Consider the following 16230-nt stretch of genomic DNA (forward strand, 5'->3'; position numbering starts at 1 on the left):
AAATAAGAAAATAAACATTCTTGGATTTTTATGTGGAACGTGAATCCAAATTATTCATGGAAAATTTCATTTTTTTTCCTTTGAGTGTATGTAGAATATTATAACGTCGGTTCAGCTTGGGAAGTTGAAATACCAAGACGCAAAGCTACTTAGCAATTCTATTGGTTAGAGTTTCCAAAGCAGCCAATCCATAAACGCTATTCATTTCCCTTATTGCTCATTGGCTCAAGAGAGGAAATAAGGAAGTTAACTTCTGCAGTAGAGTTAAGACGGTTCCCACTGCGCATATTAATGCATATTTAGTGAATATTTGGTATTTGGACTAATAAAATAGGCAGTTATAAATGTTATGAGAGGGGGTGGTAGTTATATTTGCTATAAGCGGGCAGCTGTGGCTTTGTACCCATGGCTGTTTTACATCAAACCAGTTTAGATAATGAACACATCAATCTTAGCGTCTCCACTATTCTACACAGGATTTCATAAGTAAAACATATTTCCACAATAGTTTTTTGCTGACTAGGAAGTGAAGTAGGTACAAGTCAGAATGGATGATGTGGAGACAAAGTAAACATTTGTATTCACTGAGTCTAATTCTGTAACAGAAGCCTCCATGCTGGCTCCTTCCCAGCTCAGTTTCAAATCATTTCTGTGTTTTAAGGAAGCTCTTTGAACCTGTGTGGTTGTTGTTGCAGGTTCACTGCCTCTTTGGCGTCATGGCGACCCAAACGCGTACCATCAAAAGCAACAGTCTGTCTTCCTGTCTTTATCCCGTCTCCCTCCCTTGGTTCGCTGGCCATTAAAAGTCACACAGGCGCTAAAAATGAACAGTGAACTTCATGAAACAATTTGCTCTTATAAATCTGCCAGACGCTGAAGTTGTGGTGCAGGCGACTAGCTGACAGTAAATGAGTATTGATCTCTGCTCCCATGCAGTGCAGCTGGTTTCTGGCTGAGCGAATTCTCTCTTACACAGTTGTCAGGGGGAAGGCCTGTTTAATGGGATGTTATCAATCCGCCGGTGAGTCTGAGTACCTTCGCCTTGGTGCTGCTGGGCTTCAGGTGTGACACAGAGGAAAAACAGTGGAAAGAGAGGGAGAAAGCGGACGAGAGCATGTTTAAATTCTGTGTTGGAGTTGTTTAAGATCACAGATTTCCATGGTGATATCTGAGATTAATGGGATTTGAGCAGCCAGGATGTTTATAATGCTGCCAGTTGAAATCAGTTGCGGTCTGGGATTGGTGCTTCTCTCTAATGTGATTAAATGCTTCTCTCCTATGGAGAGGTTTTTTTTTTTTTTTTTTTATTGTTGTCGTCCAAACAAATTTGAAGATACAGTGGAGCATGACTCAGTTACTTGATGACATTCCAGGGTAAATTATTAAATACTAACACACAAAACTCTGCTGCAGTATAGTGAGGAAAACACCTGAATTAAGGAGAAGAAGAACCGTTGGTGTGTGTGTGTGCGTGTGTGTGTGTGTGTGTGTGTGTGTGTGTGTGTGTGTGTGTGTGTGTGTGTGTGTGTGTGTGTGTGTGTGTGTGTGTGGGCGTGTGTGTGTGTGGGCGTGTGTGCGTGTGTGTGCGTGTGTGTGTGTGTGTATAGAGGAGGTTAATAATGCACAACGGCTGGTGAGTTTTGAGGTAAATAGGAAGACAAGAGGTGAGAGGTTTGACGCTAAACAAGATTTGTTGGACATTTTAAAAGGTCATTGTAAGAAAAACATGCAGATTGGTTGAACTGTGGATGTGTGTGGAGGCCGTACAATATTTATGTCAGGAAATAAAAAAAAAAAGATATTCCAATGTCAATGATCTGCTTTTACAATCTTTTTTTTTTCTTTTTTCTGACCAGTGCTGTCAGAACACCGGTGACCTTCTCTTCCCTTTGTCAGCCCAGTTCTAATCCCACTCAGATTAGGACTGTCTCTGCCGCCTGCTGTTCCTCTATTCCGGAACGTTTTCTACAATCAGTCACATACTTTAGTACATCTGAAGAAAATTAGAATAGTGCGAACAAGTGCGATATTTCTTTGGCCAGTCATCTCAGAAAGTGAAACGCATACATCATTTATGATCGTCATTCATAGAGTGATATATTCCAAACCTTTGCTTATTGTTATTTTTGATGATTATGTCTCAGATACGTCACGCTGGATGGAGATGATGGTTTTATGTTCCAGCAGGATTTGGTTCAGTATCCGTGGTGTTCCTGTTTCTGATTGGCCAGTAAACTCCCCTGACCTTTAACCTTGTGCAAAATCTATGGCGCATTATCAAGTAAGACATGTCATTACAGTAGCAAAATCTATAACTTTGCAATTTCTTACTCTGTGTGTAATGAATCTCTATATAATACTGGTGGAATGCCTTTGCTTAAGCCTGATGCAATAAACAAGTAATCAATTAATTGCGTAATAAATTTAAATCAGCTTGGTAGTTTCCATAGTGGTGATTAATATTTTTAATCATTTTAAGTCATTTTGCTGCTCTTTGTTTTAGCAGTGGCTGCGGTGAATTAAATAAAGTTTTGCCATCTCTTTCTGCAGCTCAGAAGTCCTGAAGACATCCACTGTGTTTATGTGTTGCTTTTATGACCTTGGGGCCATGCGGCTTATTCTGGTTTCCATCCCTCACCTCTGTCCAGCCCGGAGCGCAAAAAAGGATTTGATAACTAAAAAACAAAGATTGTTGAGCACCGAGAAACCTTTAGCTTCTAGAAGACGGTGTTTCCCTCCGGAGGAGGTGAAGGTAAACGTAAAACTAAAGAACAGTAAAAGTAGCTGCAAATTTTCCTCCAGACGAGCGCTCCTCATGCCAAACTCACCGCCGCTAGATAGGTTTTTACATCTCTGCTGTGGAAAGTGTGTTTGTAATGAACGGAAAAATTCCACTTCCTGACAGCCTGGGAATATTTTAGAAGATATGAGCAACAAAATGAATTCCTGGTGTTGATTTCTAAAACATCTTCACCAGTTAAATCCCCAAACCTGCCCAGTTTTAGGTCTCATTATCACCAAATGATGCTCAAGGCCAGTTCCATCAAAGTGCTTCTCCCTTTCGGGGGCACACCCTCAATGGACTGGAGAATTTTTTATTTTTTTTTTATCGTTTAATTTGAATTTGCAGTGCTGAGCTGTCGCTGCTCTCTTGCCTCAACTGCAGTGCTGCTGCTGGGCATTTTCCTCTACACCCGCTGGCGGAGCTACAAAGGTCTGAAGGAGGGCGTGTACCACGTGTCGGCGCACCACGACGGCTGGGAGGACATCCGGGAGAACGTGCTCAACTACGACGAGGAGGGAGGCGGCGAGGAGGACCAGGTACAGGAACCGGAGGAACGCTGAACGGCCGGCACTCACAAACACACTCCCCAACAGGAACTCCTGCTTGTGTGAAGAGGAAATGCTTTTAGCAGCAGAACTCTAATTTTAAAGGCTGTAGATGTGTGTATTTTTACATCCCTGGCAGTGTTTGCAAGCTACCAGCCTTGCAGTGGATTAAGTCAGTTCAATTTGGACAGAAATTGTGCGCCGTGTTTTAATTAGGCCCACGCGAAATCCTTATCTCCGCTCTCCACCACCAGTGGAACCCACATGCACTCAGCTGTACTTAGAGCCGGCGTAATATCCATCAGAGAAAAATGGGAGAAAAATATGTGATCACCACATCGCCATACAGTACACACACACACACACACACACACACACACACACACACTTTATGCTAAATTGACTTTTTGAGCTTTACATCATGTTATTATGTTATTCCCTCATCAGAAATGTTTCTCAAACTTTTTTCATACATGTCTGAGAAATCCTTTAACCTCCATGGCAACCATTCAGCTGTGGCTAGGGCCTGATTGGACCTAGCCACAGTCAGGCTAGGGCCAATCAGCCACTCAGCTCCTTCAGACTAGCCAGCAGCAATTAGCAAACACCTGGTGGATCTGCATATCTGTTGAGCTCATTCTACAACCTCAGTGAAATGCTGCTAAAAACATTTTTAAAGGGTTAATAGAGGAGCCATGTTTAAGAAAGAGCAGGAGTTTCTTAAAGAGACAGTAAATTTCTTTTAAGTCATATTTGATATACACTTTTATAACAAATTTATGTCAGATCATGATTTTTTGGTTAATGTCAAGTTGTCATAACGAAGACATTTTCAATAATGTCAACTTTGTATTAAAGTGTCATGATTTACTGAATGACACTTTATGACAACAGTCAAATATTCATGAAGACTTACTCATGTTCATGACCATGTGATGATTGTCTTATTCACAACCGCCAAATAAAGTGTTACCAAACTTCCCAACAGACCCCCAGTGAAAGGAGACTGAACTATCCCTTTAATTGTAATTTAGAACATTTTGGATTAAAATCACAATGATTAATGCTGTGGGTTTAATGTAATTTGGCATTAAGGCAGGCACTTTTCTTTATTTTTATATTCACTGATGCTGAATGGTGGGTGGTGCTTGTTTTTTCAAATAATTTTAGATCCATTTATGTTTAATGCAATTTTTTTTTTTACAATCTCTGCAAAAATGTTCACAAGCTTTTGTCCAGATGTGAGGTCCAGTTGCTGCTCACGATTCTCTGGTCTCTGTTTTTAATCTCAGGAGAGAAAAAAACCTAAATAAAAAAAAAGGCCACTTGCCACTTTTCACATAATCAGCTTTACAAATCCTCCCACTCCTCCTCCATGCATGAGCATCTTTTCATCCTTCTCCTCCCACAGGTTTTTTTTACATCTCTGTGCCTTTTTTTCCTTTCTTTTTTTTTTTTTTTTTTTTTTTACAGTTCTCATGGACTCGTATTATTTGTGAAGTGACTTGCAGGTTACTGGATGTCAGAGCAGCAGCAGCTCAGGCTCAGTCCCATCTCCTCTCCGAATCGCCTCGGCTCATATTTTTATCCTCAGGGTCAAAGCGCTCGTAGGAAACCTTAAACCTCTCAGAGAATAAATGGAGACGGAAACTTAACCGGCAGAACGTTCTCAGTAAACATAATGAGCCTGGCTCTCCTTTCATTTCTCTGTCACATTTGATTTTTTCCTGCCTCCTCTCCCCTGCAAGCATTTGTGATGGATTCAAATGTGTTCATTATAAATCAGAGGCACATTTAATCTTTTCTGGCCTAATCTGCATGCTGTATGCATTACAGACTGGGATGTTATTGTTTCCATTTATAATGTGCTTGCCAGTAGATTGAGTTAAATACATGTTAATATGTAATTTGATTGAGGAGAGGTAATAACCAAATGTAACCAGCGGGGGGTCTAGCGCTAGTGAGCTACGGTAAAGAACTTCCTCCTGAGTAACTGGAGCAGAGGAAGAAACATGTCTGCTGCTTATTTATTCAACTATTCCCCTTTACAGGTAAGAGTTTACACTATGGCTGAAATGATTAATCTGATTAATCGACGATTGAAATAATAATCAACTAATTTAGTAACCAATTAATTATTAACTGGAGTATACAGAGTCTAAAACATGCCATTTCATAAAAGTACAAAACAACACCCTCAGAACAGTAATGAACAGTAAATTGGTTTATTTTGCAGTTTGCAAAATAAACCAATTTTGGCAAAAAAGTTAAAAAAAAAAGAAAAGAAAAAATACCTCACCATAGCTTCAAAATTTTTTGTAGAAGTTGACATTTCTGTTAAGCAAATTCATTTTCAAAATGTCATTTATTCAATTATTCCTCTCCTCTTCCTGCGTTCTCCTGTTCCACGCTACGCTGATGGCGTCTCCTCACATGTTGTGTCTCCAGAACGCCTACGACATGGCGGAGCTGCAGAAGTCCCTTCAGCCAAGCCCCGCCCAGTCGGTCCAGTACTGCCGCTCCAGAGCGCTGCACCACCCGCCGCCTGCCCACCACCTGCACCACCACCTGCTCCACCAGGCTCCGCCTGTCCTGGCCTCCGCCCCGCCGCTGGACCCCCTCAGCCGGACGTCCAGCTCCACCACCCTGCCTCCCTCGGCCGCCTCCACGTCCTCCACGGCCACCACCACCGCCAGCCTCCGGAGGGACGTGCCCCCCGCCCGGCCCCCCGCCCAGGGCCAGGCGCGCCCCTCCCAGCTGGCGCGGCGCTCCCTCTCCTTCTCCAGCCAGGACCTGGCCCGCTACCTGTGTGAGATCATCCGTGACGCCGACCAGCACCCGGACACGGGGCCCTTCGACTCCCTGCAGGTGTTCTCCACCGAGGGCGGGGGGTCGCCCGCCGGCTCCCTCAGCTCCTTCAGTTCGGCGGGGCTGGACGGGGGGAGCACAGGGGAAGGGGCTGGGGAGGCTCGGCGGGAGGAGACGCTGGGGGAGTGGGGCCCTCGCTTTGAGAAACTGAGAGCTCTGTACGAGCGAGCCGAGGCCAGCGACCTCTGAGCGACGGGACGCCATGATGGGACGCTAATAACAGAACACCTTATAAACCTTTCAGACGGTTGGCGGTGAGGGAGCGGAGTGTGAGTGACTGACAGTCTGTCCCATAATCCGCTGTCCGGGTTGCTGTGGCCCTGCAGCAGGCGACTGCTTTCTGAGAACAGACTTCACCTCCAGGTGAGATTAAGGCTTCAGAGCGTCCTGAACACTCGGACGTCACTCTGCAGAGTCCAGACCTTCTGAGGCCGTTTTTATTTCAAATCAGCACCAGTGAAAATGTATTTTGTATCTTGTTGCTGCTGAATGAGAGCCGTGTAAATAAGGGACATGTGTTGCACACTGCACTATAACATCATCAGTTTCTCATACAGAGATAGAGCCTTGTGTTTTTTTTTGGTTTTGTTTTAATATATACTGTATTATGTTCTGCCACTTGGCTCCACACAGTTTCTGAAGTTTCGTTTAAAGTTTTTATGAGGGGAAAACCTGAAGACGCGTTTCGACGATGAGACCAGGGCAGTTTTTCCTCTGGAAATACTTTTCCTGGATCCTTCCAGCCTTTACTGGCCTGTTTTCTCATGGCGGCTGAAACTCAACCGGAGTGTTGACCAATTCCTCAGTCACAGAGAGCAAGAGAGAGTTTCTAAAGCCACAAAGTCAGATTTTCAGCTTTCTATCTTTATAACTTACATACTGAGATGTTGACAGGATGGATTATCTACAGGGGAGAGAGTTGCCCAGAATTAAAATAACTTCAGTCACATAAGTGTTGTAGTAGTTGGATTTTTAATAAATAAATCATAAAAGATGTTACTTAAAGTAGCATTCACCACAAACACACTTACACCAACAGCGTCTCCTGTCTAAAATTTAATGAAAAATTTTGAATTTGAATTGATTTATTAACAGACAGTTCATATTAATTAACATGAGTTTAGTAAAACACACTTATTTTCATCTGTAGTTTCCAGACTGGTTGATGGTCAAAAAGAATACACACACACACACACACACACACACACAAGACAGATTTATTTTAAAAATTACAGGATTTGTTTAATATATTGAAATATGGAGCTCAGGTTGACAGAAATTTGTAGCTGTTGATGAGTTTACACTGAAAAAACTGTTGGCTTGACAAAACAAAACTCTCACAGTTAAAAGTTCCTACCAGAACCTTCTGGATGAACTTCCTGCCCTGCTGATCAGGTTGGACCTGCTGGCCCCCATGGAGTGGCCCCTAAGAAAAGGTTCCCGCAGGTAATACGCCCCCTGGTGCCAAGAGTTGGACTTTTTTTGTTTTTTATTTTGTATTTTTTTTGCTCTTAGCTCAGTTGAGTACTTCAGTATTGGTGAAGTGTTTTGAGCTCCAGCACTCTGTGGGTTGTAAGACATCAAGCCGTCTCTACTTAGCACCGCGCCCGCGTCGTCATTTCATTTCCTATTCTCATCCGCTCCGCCGCCGCCACCGCTCATTGTAGCTCACCCAAGGGGGGCCGGCAGGGGCCGCACGAAAATTCAAACAGATCTCTAACAAAGAGTGGACGAGTGGCCCGCGGGCCGGGATGGGGGGCGGGGGGACACTCAGCCCGCGTCCCTCCACAGGCATACCAAATGTGGCAGCTGCTACAGACTGTTTAAACAGGAGGCCGCTCAGCGGAATACAAACTACGCAGAGCGGCTTCCCAAGGTGACAGCTCCAGAAATTCAAATAAATGGAGGAGCGGATAGGAGAAGATTTAAACGGATTATTCATAGCAGGAGCACCTGTGCATTGAAATCATACAGAAATATCTGCACCGTCTTTCCCACGTCACCAGGGGATGACGGATCTGAGTTTTCCCCGCCGCCTTTTCTTACACTAAACAGTCCTCCTCCTGATGCTTTTGACCCAGTGAGAAGCATTAATCTGGGAAAGAACAAAGAGGAGAAATAAAGCGTCAGAAAGGAAGCAGGGTGCAGGGAGTGGGAAGGCCCAGCTCCTCTCACCTTTTGATAAGAGAGATGATTACATGGTGGAGGGTTTGATCAGAGAGGCAGAGAGCGCTCGGCTCTGTGATGACAGGAACGAGGTGTGGATGGAAATGTAGGCAGGAAGCAACAGTCAGTGACACAGCAAACAGCCTGACCTCTGCTGCGGCCAGCAGGAAGCAGGCCTACTGGGACGACTGGTCACTCTGGTTGGCTTGAAGAGACGTTGTTCATCCTTGCAGTAATTGTAGCAAAACGTTATCAACTTTATATCGCAATTATAAAGAAATGCACAATAAAGCAAATTCATACCAACACAACCCAACCGTGCGCACAATAAATTTGGAAATGTTATGTAAGTTTTATAAAATATGTCTTGTAGATATTTGTTAAACCTGTCACCAAGTCGTGACAGTTTAGTATGAGACAGAGAATCTGTGAAAAGATCAGTGTCCTCCACCTCCTCCACCTCCTCCCTGAGTGGCTTCAACAGTCTGCTGCACAACCAATCAGAGCCAGGAGGAGGGGCTTAGCGCTGTCAATCAATTTAGTAATTTTTCTAATGTGCTAATGGCAGATACACAACTTATCACAGGAAAATTGTCATCAGTGGCTAACTAGCATTAGCATTCACACCAGGCTCTGCTGACAGGGAGAAGCAGCAGCGTAGCAGAGATTGGTGAGTGGTGCGTGTATGAGCATGATTGACAGCGATAAGTCCCTCCTCCAGGCTCTGATTGGCTGTTTCTAGATATCACTGGGAGAACTGGCAAAAGGCAGAGTATCTCATACCATACCACCACAGTTTCAACAAATATGTAATACAATATTTTAATAAAAGTTACATACTGCAGCTTTAATCAAACCCTAAACAGAATTTTCCAGTAACTTCATGTGGAGTTAAACACCATGATGGAGTGGAAACAACACTACCAATAGTTTAAATGTAACACACATCACATCAGTGTTGAATTTACCTGATGCTAGTGTGTAGTGTCAGATGTTAGCAGAATCAATGTGTTAATTTAACACTGAATAAAATACATTTATTCTGTGGAAAGTTTTAAATGTAGCTCAAAATAGAAATCGGATTTTTTTTTAAATAGTAAATTCATAATCACAAAATTCACTTACCAGATCAATAGATGCCACTTGAACTGAAACTGAAAGTTAAAGTTTGAATCCAGCAGAATTTCAAAACTAATATTATGTAAAGCAGCACCAGTTTGTGGCTATGTTAGAACATAAAATGTTACATGATTTAAAATATATATATATATTGGAATTTATGTTAAATAGCTAATATAAGATTGTTGTTGACATTTTTAAAGAATATATCATTTATTTCTATTTTTAGGTGTTAAAAACATAAAATATTTTCACAGAGCGGATCTATACACTTCTATAGAGTATTAATATTACAGAATAATTAGGTTTAAAAAATCAGCCTAGCTTTGACAAGAAAAAAATTACACCTTTTCATTCTGTTGTGAAAATGCAGTGCAAATATTCCATTAAAATTTGTAAAACTAATAAAATCTCCATTTGTTTTTATATCTATATTTGAAAACAGTTTGTTCTTTATAGTTTTTAGCCAAAGGTATTAAAGATCATTGAAGGTTCAAAATGGCCACTTGCTGATATAAAAAGTATAAATTTAATGACACACAGTTCAATCTCTTGCTAAGTCTATAACAAAATAATAAGCTTGTGTTGTCAACTGGTCAACACAGGGACACATCTTAAACACCTCGACCCCAAATCTGACCTGAGATAAGAGGAGGACATGGATGGATGGATTACAGCAACTAGTTCTAGGAATGAAATGTGAAATTAAAGAATTTTAAGAACTTAAACCCCTTCTAGACCAAAAATGTTTGGTATATACGCCACCAGTACCTGTTGATGTATATTCAACACATGCTGAGTCATTCTAGAAGCACTTTGGTTCAATCTGGTAACGTTCTGCCCAACTACGACTGATTTAGCCAACTTGTAAAAAGATGTTATGTTTCTGACTGCATCCTGTTAGCTTTGCTGGTGAAAAATCATCATATTCTTAAAAATGTCATTTTTAAACAGCACATTTTTCTGCGTTTAATTAAAAAAAAAAAATTCCCTGCTGCACAAAAATGACAAAATACATCCTAACCTCATGGTTTTATAGGTTCCTACAAAATGACCACCGCCAAGTTGCCAGGTCAAATGTGTGACAGCAACAGAATCTTCCAGTAACGAGCGAAGTGTTGTCGGATCCACCAGCAGCTCAGCCACAGCAGAGTTTTCTTTCCTTCGTCGGTCTTCATGGCGGCAGAGTGACGGCGGTAAAGAGGGTCGCCCTAATGAGATCGGGTCAGGTCGGCTAAGCTGACGGGTCGCGGTCGAGCTGGACAAACCAAAGCACTGCGTGAACTTTCACAGCGCGGTCAAATCCCAGATTACAGCTTTCCAGAAATGTTCCGATAAGTCATGTGTTCGGTTTTTATTGTTTTTATGATTTTGATCTTGCATTTGATTTCCTGTCAGACTGTAGGGACTTTGGGATGTCTGTGAATTATTTTTTCTTCAGCGGACTGAGGCTGAGACAGGAAGGACTGAGTCGCCTTACTCTTCATGTCTCCATGACGATCCTCCGAACCGCGAACCGTTTCCTTGGTGTTGTGTTCCGGGTGCAGCCCTGTTGTGAGCAAACGTAATGTTTTTACCTCATTTGTAAATAACAGAGAGAGAATTATGGCTTTTTGTCAAGAAAAGCAGCATCGGCTTGCAATGTGCAGGGTAAAAAAAATAAAATAAAAGTGAACATATTTTCTATTGATATGATGGTGATGAGCTTTTAACAGTTATATAAGTGTTTTGTATTTGCTTTCATCTCTTTTTCTCAATAAATCAATTTATTTGCACCAGAGACTGAGTGTGAACAAAGCAGCTGGATACTTGCTGCCCACACACACACACACACACACACGCACACACACACGCCAACACACACACTGCCAGAGTAAAGTTTGCATATACGCTCATCGCCTGTTCTTCTTTTCAGTGTGGAAAGATTTTAAAAACTAGAACTGGATGCACAAGTTAGAAATCATGCTGAATTTTCTTGAGTCCACATGATGTCAAAGTTATAGACAGAGCCTCAAAAATGGACACAAGCCTCCATTAATATCTGGACTTTTGCTCCAGGGGACGTTGCGCCTCGATCACAAGCCTTTGGTTGCCGTCGGCACGCTTCTGGCTGGACTCTGACTGGATGTTTGACCACTCTTCTCATCTCTGGTGTTAGTAGGTCAAAACTTTCTCATGCTTTAAGTCAACCTAAAATATTCAAATAAAATAAAAAAATCATTGCTTTTCACATCACAGGCCCCAAAAATCTGGTTCTGGAGCAAATAACGGAGGCTGACACGGCGCTTCTGGAATGGTCTTGATTCCAATCCTACTGACAATATTTGGACTATGATTTTTGAAAAAGTGTGATTTTTCTGACTCTTGTATTTGAATCTTTGCTGAAGAGAAAATCATCTCCATTAAATTCAAACTTCAGCTGCAAATTTTTGTTTTTAAAGCTTACAGAAGCTCTATCTTGTAAATTCATTTTACCCTGAAAGTAGAACTGCTCAAATTTGCCCAAACACCCAAATTCAAACATTCATGACTATGAATGACCAGCACCGTAGAACACAGAGTAAAATCTGTTTCCAGAGTTTGGCTTCATCACTTAGTTTTGCTGATCATAATAAAGATTAATACCCAGTTTTTCTGGGTTTCCATGTGAACCAGTGGGCGGAGACCACGTGGCCCCCGCTTCCCGGGGTCCCATCACATGTTGCGGGTTAAGAAGTGGCGCTCTGGGTCCCGACTGAGCGTCTGGACGTGACGGAATCGATGGGCGACACCAGACTCCCTGCTGTGAGGCTCCAACATGCAACAGGAGGGAAAAGAAGAGAAACAGATTTCTGACTGGAGGGTCTAACACCATGACAGACAAGGAAACAACACGGAGGCGGCGGAGAGCACTTTTATTGAGCAAAGTTTTTCGGAACATAGATGCGTTTAATATAACATGTAAAAAATAACAGATTCCTCCGGTAACAATGGGTTTGGCACGAGAACTGGCAGAGTCAACTGACCCACTTCTGCAGTACTGGCTTCATATGAGCCGAGTGAATCCAGGACTGAACATTCGCCATGTTGTCATTACAGTCCATACATTCTGAGGACGTCCCAAGTTATGTTTCCTTAAAGTTTCCTGCAGTGTTTGTACTAAATGTGTCCAAGAGACAAAGACCACCATCTTACACATGCTCCTTTTTACACTTTCATATTTATCACAACACTGCATGATCACATCACAGGGAAAACACCAAACATATGTAATGAAGGTGAAGAGCTCTGTAGCTCTTTGTGAATTTATGAATTCATTTTTTTCTAAGCCTTTTATAACAGAGTTCATTTATTTTATCAGGATTCTATGTGACACACCGACACAAAGTCGTGTTGCAGCGTAAAGAAAACGATATATGGTGGCCATTTTGTCTCATGACTCATTCAATTAAAATAAAAGTTTTATTTATCCCAAAGGAAACTTAAATGTCGTCAGACATCAAATATTTGATATTTGGTGATGATGTGGACAGGAAGGATCTCCAGTAGCAGTCAGTCTTTCAACAACTCTCAAGAAGCCTCTGACTAAAGACTATCTCATGACTGTCATGACATGCTAGCAGCTCAACAGGGTAACATGCTAGCAGCATTCCACAGTAACCTCTCCTGACTCACCATCAGTAGTTGGAAAGCTCTGCTAATCCACCACATTTGCTTGTGCTGCTCCAGTTTAAATGGACCTTTCAGCATGACGACCCTAAACATGTAGCCGGTTCTAATCAAACAGAGTGGCCTAGTCTAAGTCCAGACATAAATCAATATGAGAATCTGTATCTAATCCCTTATGAGTTAAAATGTTTAAGTTTTCTTTACAAAATGTTGAAACCTCGTTTCGTTTTCAGTCCATCTCTGAATTATACACGACTTTGTGTTGGCATTAACTGTCACGATTTAAACAGAAAAATGTTTGTTTAAACAGAATAAATATCTTAGCAAAGCCCTGATCAAGTTGGCCAATGAGATGCTAAAACATCTGACAGTATGTATCTGTACTCGTGTTTAGATACATGAAAACATCACCAGTGAACTTTATGTTTGATGCTCAAAACAAACTCAGAATATAATTAATTCTGGCGCAGCAGCACATCCCAAATCATACAGAAAAAAAAAAACCAAACAACACTCCAGCTGAAAATTAAATTTGCCATTTCAAAAATATATTCTAGTGTTTCATGAGTTTCTGCCCCTGACGTGTCAGCCGTGCTGAGCATCATCATCCAGCAGCTCATTGACCTTGTTGCTCTTTTCAAATCCACATTAAAATACCTGATTCTGGAGCAAACAGCCAGAAAACTGCTTGAGCTCCTCTGTTGTTCTTCAGCAGGAATCATCCTGTCTGTTACAGAACACCAGGGGCCCCGACAGCAGAACCGCCAATCCCAATATGTATGGAAATGACTAGTGCTGGAAAAATATTACATTAGTACACTCCTATTAAGCAAACATAATGGAATCACTTCCCTCTCAAATAAAGCGATCCAGCATCTACTTAATTAAACATCCAGCATGAAGGCAGGACAGACGAAGAACAAGCGCCGCCGATCCGATTGGTATGCATTACGACGGGAGTTAACGAACAACACGTTTTCAAAAGCAGGAGGGTGTAAATTATCAAAGAGCGACGTTCCTATTAACATGCACACAAATAGTGGAAAGCTGGTGCGTGAGGAGACACACACACACACACACACACTCCAGCGCCTTGTCTGACTGGCATCTACATCTCTGTTTCAATCAGAACCATTCCTTAAGCCGATAGGATAAAGGCAATAAGGCTTTAGATCATTATGGATCTGCTCTCATTTCTCTACTTTTCTCTAACGCGAGTCAGTTTTTCCACCTTCCTCCTGGGTTTCATGTGAGAGTGTTTGCCATACCTCAGCAAACCCTCCGAATTATTTTGGAAATTGCGGGGAGGAATCAGTGCGGTTGTCAGCCTGCTGCAATTTCCTCACAGCTTCCATTATTCATGCGTGTTTGTATGCAGGAGCGACGGCAGTGAAAAGGTTGAGGCTGCCGCTGACGAGTCACAAAGAGAAACATGACAGCAATCACAACAACAAAGGCGACACAAATATCACCAAGAAGCTGCTCTGACCTCAGATGTGTGACCAAAAAAAAAAAAAGAATAATTATCCTCAATGTTTGCCTTTTGGACAAATAAGTTGTTCCCACAATTTGTTTTGAAACAAATGTTGTCATTTCAGTGAAACCTTGACCCTTAAATGCAACTTGTGAAACGTCCAAATTTAAGGGCTGCAGCCTTCGAAGGCTGACCAGGTAACAGCGAAGCAACGAAATCTGTCCGAATTCAAAGGCTCCTCCAAATCCATACTTTTCCCCCTGAATTTGATGGACGGGTCTGGAGTATCTTTTTCTCTCCCCAGACCAAACAGATTTTAATTCTTGAAACAACGGCGGATAAAGTGGAAGTGCAATAGCAGAGTACAGTTTTATATGAAAGTATATTAAAATCTGGTGATTTAAAATATGAAAGATTAAAGCGATTGTATTGTTAGGTTTATGCCATTTGATTTTCCAACAAAAGAGAAAATAATAAAAATGCTATTTAATAATTTAATTGAACAGGAAAAACTTTTCCCCAGCTTGAGTCATTGTTGCTAGGTGACAGGGGGTAGGCGTTTATACATGATACATTGGCAGCTTGAAAAGTCCTCGAAACTTAGTACGGTAGAGATTAGTCTCTATAAATAAATAATTCACAGAGCTGGTTGATGTTTTTGCTGATGTTAGGTGTGAGCAGGTCTGCTGTACAGAGGCAGATTGCTTAGATGAACTGATATGGTGAAAAACATCCAGAAACACTTCATCTCATACAATCAGAGATTCATAATGTAAGCATTGACACTTTGTAGAACATGGCAACATCATCTGAGATGAGTGGCGGGCAGAGAACGGCCTGGAATGATTCAGTTCTTGGTGGAAACACTTTGCTGCCTTAGAAAATATCTAAAATCTCAGATCCACAAACTAAGAAACTAATAAACCAAAAAATGTCCTTTATCGAATTTCTGAATAAGTAGCCAAATCTATTCTATTACCACAAAACTAATTGTTAAACCCTTCATATTTTTTTTTTACTTCTATTTTATATCGCTTCAGCTATCCATCTTAAAATAAATCCTAACTGCCTGATGTTTTGGCTTTCAGGGCTCTATTGTGGTCATATAGAAACTCTTCATTTGTTTTCATAATTTCTGTTTTCTTAGACAAACATGATCTCAGTAGCAAACAGCAGCATTTTTAAGAGTTGCTTCAGCTCTCTGCTAATAGCAAAAGTGAGACTTCTGGACTTCAGTGGCCCGCTGCGTTGACGCCACACTTCATGGAGTCATGCTTAGCGAACAACAAAGCAACGTCAAAATAAAAGTCACGATCACAGCTCTGTACAGTCGGGAGGGGGCTCCCTCTGGTCGGGTGTTTTCTGGTCCCGCTACTGCTTCACGCCGGGCTCGGAGGACGCTTTGCCGCTTTTCTTACGCTTCTTCTTGAGCCTGTAGACGTAGAAGGTTTTGTTCTGGAATGTGCTGGTGAACAGTGCGGTGTAAGCCGCGGCGTCCGTCTTGATGGCCTCGCAGAAGCGAGGGTGGGAGGCGGGGACGAGGTCCGCCTCGTTCTCACCTGGTCCGTCCATGATCTGAAGGGGAGGAAATGTGTCGACGTCAGCGGCAGCAGCAGAATGTCGGT

The 16230-nt window shown here is 42.0% G+C and overlaps 2 protein-coding genes across 4 annotated transcripts in view; one reads left to right on the forward strand and one right to left on the reverse strand.

The window, feature by feature from the left end:
* The window catches only part of LOC102233331 (neural-cadherin-like), a 322632-nt gene extending 312104 nt beyond the window's left edge, over positions 1-10528 (forward strand). The window contains exons 36-37 of the mRNA XM_023332302.1: positions 3167-3321; positions 5779-10528. Of these exons, the coding sequence (XP_023188070.1) occupies positions 3167-3321; positions 5779-6387 (764 nt within the window). The 3' untranslated portion in view covers positions 6388-10528. The remainder of the gene's footprint in view (positions 1-3166; positions 3322-5778) is intronic.
* A 1830-nt stretch (positions 10529-12358) lies between these two features.
* Positions 12359-16230, reverse strand: part of dpy19l3 (dpy-19 like C-mannosyltransferase 3) — a 57133-nt gene continuing 53261 nt past the window's right edge. For 2 of the 3 annotated variants that reach the window (XM_023332247.1, XM_023332246.1), the window contains one exon: positions 12359-16180. In XM_023332247.1, the coding sequence (XP_023188015.1) occupies positions 15977-16180 (204 nt within the window). In that variant the 3' untranslated portion in view covers positions 12359-15976. The remainder of the gene's footprint in view (positions 16181-16230) is intronic. The other variant, XM_023332248.1, reaches the window with a different exon arrangement.

The sequence above is a fragment of the Xiphophorus maculatus genome, chromosome 4 (genome assembly GCF_002775205.1).
Source record: "Xiphophorus maculatus strain JP 163 A chromosome 4, X_maculatus-5.0-male, whole genome shotgun sequence".
Lineage (NCBI taxonomy): Eukaryota > Metazoa > Chordata > Actinopteri > Cyprinodontiformes > Poeciliidae > Xiphophorus > Xiphophorus maculatus.